Source organism: Scyliorhinus canicula, chromosome 16 (genome assembly GCF_902713615.1).
Source record: "Scyliorhinus canicula chromosome 16, sScyCan1.1, whole genome shotgun sequence".
NCBI lineage: Eukaryota > Metazoa > Chordata > Chondrichthyes > Carcharhiniformes > Scyliorhinidae > Scyliorhinus > Scyliorhinus canicula.
The window spans coordinates 117007514-117013513 of NC_052161.1; the positions used below are offsets into that span (position 1 = coordinate 117007514).

General features: G+C 46.5%; 1 protein-coding gene across 1 annotated transcript in view; it reads right to left on the reverse strand.

Annotated features, from left to right (window-relative positions):
- Positions 1-5026, reverse strand: part of arhgef19 (Rho guanine nucleotide exchange factor (GEF) 19) — a 124333-nt gene extending 119307 nt beyond the window's left edge. The window contains exon 1 of the mRNA XM_038773088.1: positions 4591-5026. Coding sequence (XP_038629016.1) covers positions 4591-4645 — 55 coding nt within the window. The 5' untranslated portion in view covers positions 4646-5026. The remainder of the gene's footprint in view (positions 1-4590) is intronic.
- Between the last annotated feature and the right edge of the window lie 974 nt (positions 5027-6000).

Genomic DNA, 6000 nt, shown 5'->3' on the forward strand with positions numbered 1-6000 from the left:
TGCAGCATATCCTCAGTACCTGGTGTCAACCTTGATTTTTGTGCTCAAGGCCTGGAATGGGCCTTGAACTCAGAACCTTGTGACTTAGAGGTAACTGAACCATGATTGACACTGGAGGGATATCTATGCGTTAAGGTTGGAGAAACTGCTTACATTTGATTTAAGCTGTTGAATTGACATTTTTTTTATTCATTCAGGGGATGTGGGCATTTATTGTCCATCTCTAATGGCTTGCTCGGCCATTTCAGAGGGCATTTAAGAGTCAACCACATTGCTGTGGGTCTTGAGTCACATGTAGGCCCGACCAGGTAAAGACGGCAGACTTCCTTCCCTAAAGGTCATTAGTGAACCAGATGGGGTTTTACAACAATCAACAATGGTTTCATGGTAATCATTAGATTTTTAATTCCAGATATTAATTGAATTCAAATTTCACCATCTGCTGTGGTGGGATTCGAACCCAGGTCCCCAGAGCAGTATCCTGGCTCTCTGAATTACTAGTCCAGCAACAATACCACAACACCACCACCTCCCCCAAAAGGAGATTGATAATGGAAGGAGCAAGCGTTGGAAGAAACCAAGGCAGCATTATTGACAAAGAATGCAGGCTCTCAGAGATCTATTGATCTTTCAATTAATGGCAGACGAACATACGAATTATGGGCCAAATGGCCTCCTTCAGCACTGTAGGGGTTCTAAGGTTCTATAACATGATCTATATGACAGTCCTGAAAATCTGGCTGGTCGGTGGTGTCAGATTGTCATTTGTTCAGATTGCCGAGAGACTGTGGACCTTGATCCAGCTCACACTACGCTTCTGTGTATTGCACATACAATTATGAAAAATTTTACAATGTAGATATATAGCAGCAAACCAAGAGGAAGAGAGCGGGCAGCACGGCGGCGCAGTGGTTAGCACTGCTGACTCATGATGCCGAGGACCCGGGTTCAATCCCGGCCCTGGGTCACTGTCCGTGTGGAGTTTGCACATTGTCCTTATATCTGCGTGGATCTCACCCCCACAACCCAAAGATGTGCAGGGTAAGTGGGTTGGCCACGCTAAATGGTCAGCACGGTAGCATAGTGGTTAGCACAAATGCTTCACAGCTCCAGGGTCCCAGGTTCAAATCCCGGCTTGGGTCACTGTCTGTGCGGAGTCTGCACGTTCTCCCCGTGTGTGCGTGGGTTTCCTCCAGGTGCTCCGGTTTCCTCCCACAGTCCAAAGATGTGCAGGTTAGGTGAATTGGCCAGGCTAAATTGCCCTCAGGGTCCAAATTGCCCTTAGTGTTAGGTGGGGTTACTGGGTTATGGAGATAGGGTGGAGGTATGGGTTTGGGTTTGGGTAGGGTGCTCATTCCAAGCGCTGGTGCAGACTCGATGGGCCGAATGGCCTCCTTCTGCACTGTAAATTCTATGAAATTGCATTCATTGGAAAAAAAAATGTTTAAAAATTTTTTTTTTAGAAATGAAAAAAAAAACAAGAGGAAGAACAGATGATAAGAACATGCAATACATGAATATTGGTGAAAATATGTTAATCAGGGATCAAGCCATTTAAATCGGAGAAACGTGCTGGGAACTAGTGATTTCCCTAAAATCGAAGAATACTTGGATATATGCAAACTCAGGAATTTAGGGACAAATTGAAGATTGAGGTAAGTAATCAAGACCAATGGGTTTGTTGATGTCCAGTAAGGTTGAAAAACTAGTCTGCATTGGCTTTACGTTTATTCTGAAAACAACTTGGGGGGGGGGGGGGGGGGGGGGGGGGGTGTTGGGAGTCAATAACAATCACATTTGTATGGCTTTTACTCGTGAGAGAAATAAACATCCACAGATGCTGCCAGACCTATTGAGTATTTCAGACTTCCAGCATCTGGAATATTTTCATTTTGTATCATCGGCTAAAACTGACCTATGGTGACCACGCACTTCTCCAAGGAGCAAAACTATAGCAGGAAGGAAAAAAATAACTTGCTTTTGTGTGGCTTTTGCCACTACTCCAGGATGGACTGTCATCGCTGTTTGCGGGAAAGGATAGGTGGAAAGGAGGCCAAGAAGGAAACCTTGCAGGGCAGCACGGTGGCACAGTGGTTAGCATTGCTGCCTTCGGCGCTGAGGACCCGGGTTCGAATCCCGGCCCTGGGTCACTGTCCGTGTGGAGTTTGCACATTCTCCCCGTGTCTGCGTGGGTCTCACCCCCACAACCCAAAAGATGTGCAGGTTAGGTGGATTGGCCACGCTAAATTGCCCCTTAATTGGAAAAGATAATTGGGTACTCTAAATTTAGAAAAGAAACGAAGGAAACCTTGAAATAGTTCACCTTGCTTCACAAAATATTTGATTCATTAGGAGTGCAGTTTGGAGGGGGGCTCAGAATAAGCACATGGAACGGGGCAAGAACCAAAGGTTGGACACTCCAGCAATAGATGTCAGCTGCTGCCAACCCAGATAGCAGAGACAAAATGGATGTTTAGGAATATCCAACTTTCTTGTTTGTAAAGGGCCAGGCACACGCAATGGGAAGTTGGCTAAAATGGAATTAACCTTAGATCCATACGAACAAACATTAAATTGCTCACTTCATGGCCTTGTGTTTGACACTAGATTTTTTTCACCCTTTGTCCTTTCTGTCTATTACTACATGTCTCTTGATTGGGTAGGTAAAGCTAAAATGGCACCCCGGATAAGCCAATCCTGGACAGACATGAACTTGGCCAACCCAACCACAGACAGGGACCACAATAGAGCCGTAGTAATCTTAGTTTCTGGTTTCTGGTTTCAAAGGGATCTCTCAGATAAATAAGGCAAACAATCTAATTAATACATTGATTAAATACATTGAAGAATGATTCAGACTCTGAGTCACGTTCTCCACAGGGAGGAGCCTAGCCGGGGGATTAAAGAAAACTCAATAATAGTGATCAAAATTAGCTCCTCATTGAGCTACTTCAGATCAGGTTATGGTGTGATTCTTTAGCCAGGTTACAAAGGGTTTGGTTCAGACCCCTGCACTTCGCTGAATTAGCTGATCTCAGCCCAGGGCAGCTTTGGAACTGGACGGAGGCCAGGGTTCTGCTCCTGATCACTTCCCTGAGATGCGCTCGCGTGCGTGAGAACGAGAGATGAGGACAGAATTGAGTTTCACCACAATGTGACCTTTCACCTGTGCTTACACTTGAGTGTGGATTTTGACTCCTGATGAAGCTGGTGGCCTTCCCACCCTTGAGAGGCCTTGGTTGATTTTCCAGGCCCCATTCACACCCCAGCAGCTAGCTGCTCCCCCACCCCAGTCAGGCAGAAAGAGGCAGTTGGTCCGCTTTACACAAATTCAAAACCGTGGGGACTGCAGGCTGCCCGGCAGCACCAAGGTGAGTTGAGAGGCTGAGAATTATCAGGACTTCAGTCCATCAGTACTCCAAAGTCTTGTTCATCTTGGTACCATTAGAGTTGACTTACCTCAGAGGATGTCCACCCAGCAGATTTTACCACCTACAGCTGCCCTGTTCAGTCGGCAGTTACAACCCCATCAAATATCTATGGGTCTGACAGGACCCCAATTTGCACATATTAACAGGGAATCCCAACTGAGATAGGCAAATACTTCAGGCACCTAAATCAAAAGGCCCAGTTAAGATGGTGGCAGATGGAGCTTGAGTAGGGTCAGGGTGGACGCCTTGCACTCCCATTAATGCCAGGCAGGGATGGGTTAAAATACCCTTTCACTGTCGACCCTTGTACACGAGGAACAGCAACTTTGGTGGGGTATATGGGAGGACTGCTGGTACTGATCGGATAATCACAAATCACAGCTCATTTTGGCAATCTCAACATCAGCCCCAGGAGTCCTGGTACATACAGTTACTGTCAGATCCCGACTGATATAGAACAAGCTCTTTATATAGAGGTGAGGTTACCTGTCGAACACTGGCCATATAACAGAAGCTCTTTATACAGGAGCGAGGTTTACCTGTCACATCTTGCCTCTGTGCTGTAAGCACTAATCTTTCCAACTCCCAGTCTTTACTGTTTGCTTCATATTTGGCTTGGTTTTTTTTTGGTGAGCAAGTGAATTCTTACCTGAGCCGTGTGAATCACAAATGAAGGGAATTGTGTCCATCCCTTCCTGCATTCAGTCACATCGAATCTCCCAGTGCCCCTAGCCACATGTTGGAGCTGAGAATTAGTTGTCTGAGTCCCACACACTGAGTGCCCTGACCAGCAGAACACACACTCATGACTCCTGAATTCTTCCCTGGCTTGTTATTCACCGAGGCTGAAATAAGGCCCCATTTTCTATGAAGTTCACCAAACTCCGAGTGGCTCCCCAAACCCCAGAAAACTGTCGCAAACCCAGGCTACAAAGATAAGGCTGATGGACCCCAGGCGTGGAGCTGTCACAAAGATAACGACCGAGCCATTAACTCAATGTAAATGAGTTACAGCCAAAGAGTGATCTGCATGGCCCTGTCTGGTTCACTGACTATTCGGGAGTGGAAATGGTTAGTCTGTGTGACAGACCCTGTGAAGAGGAATGTACATCTCCTCCCCTCAACACAGTGAGATTAATAAAACTCCGAGATCACTCACCTCTCAAACGCTGTCGTTTCCTCCCTTGCCTGATCCTTCTGTGCTCTAAATCCATTTCATATCCCGTGCCTGTGGTTCGGTGCGTGGCCAGCCCCTCAGCAGTTGCCTGTGTGCTCCCTGGAAGTCCCCATACAGCGCTGTAGCTTTAGCACCCTCCTGACAAATGGTCAGACTGACGTCCAAAACAAACAACTTGACCGCCTGTCGGCAGACACTCTGACATTCCTTATCTGCAGAGTAACAAGATCTGTGTTCTCAGCACCTGCCGCCTGACTGAAGGAGGAGGTTCGCTCTGCCTAAGGCAGTCCCCGAGCTCTGCTTAAAGAGTCGTTTCTCACTCTTTGGGTTCCGTACAAGGCAAGAGATCTGGTCAGGGTGCTGTGCTAACATGCCTGGTAACCTCCCACTGAAGTGTTTCAAACAGGTTCTACTGGTGTGGAGCTGTACAGACAGAGAGCACGAGAGGGAGAGAAAGAGAGAGGTGCTGTTACATTCTCTAAGTAACATTCCGTGCTCATTAAAAGGCAGTTCCCACATGGCACTATGTAAATAAGGTACATGAACTTGCCCAAGTAGAACTAAACATAAAAAACTTGGCTCTGCCTCTGATCAATATGACTGGGGAACAATAATCTGGCATGGCTGAAAAATCAGTTCATTGAATAATTTATAGACTAAACATGACTCCCCTTCACGCCCACTCTTGATTCTATTTGGTTGCCATTTGGAATTCTCCGGAAACAAGAAGTTTACACTGTGAAGCTGAGGCTTCTCTCAAGCCATTCTAACAGAAGGAGGCCCATGTGCCGGGCACTAGCCCTTCAGCTCGGGCTGTTTATTCTACTTCCTCGAGACCTTTTTACATTTAGAATGTTTAGCTTAATCGACGGTTGCCTCTTTTACAGAAGCAGCGAGTCCAAACGTCAATCCGCACAAATGTCAAGTCTCGTCCGAGAACAGGTTTCAGAGCACAAGTCACCAGAGCTGGGAGATGGTGTGACTTAGACATACGAGGTGAGAAGTTGTCCCTTTCTGCAGTTAAAAGGAAAGATTTGTATTTATACAGTGTTCTTCAAAGGACTTGACTGATGGTCAACAATCTGAAAGGGCACAAACACAGCTGCCATCTTGCGCCTAGCAACGGCCCGCAATTCCTTTGGTAAATGACCAGTTACTCTGATTTTGAAGATGTCAGTTCAACAAGGATACTGGTACTCCTTGCTCTTCTTCAAATAGTGCCATGGGATCTTTTACACCCTGGACCCTGGCAGCAAAGGGGGAACATCGCTGATAAGATCTTTCAGCCATGGTGAACTGGGAGGAAGGGAATTGTACAGAACCTCCTCGGGCTGTATGACTCACGTTGAATGTGTACAGTGAATATTACATGTATCACAATTGTATTGAAGC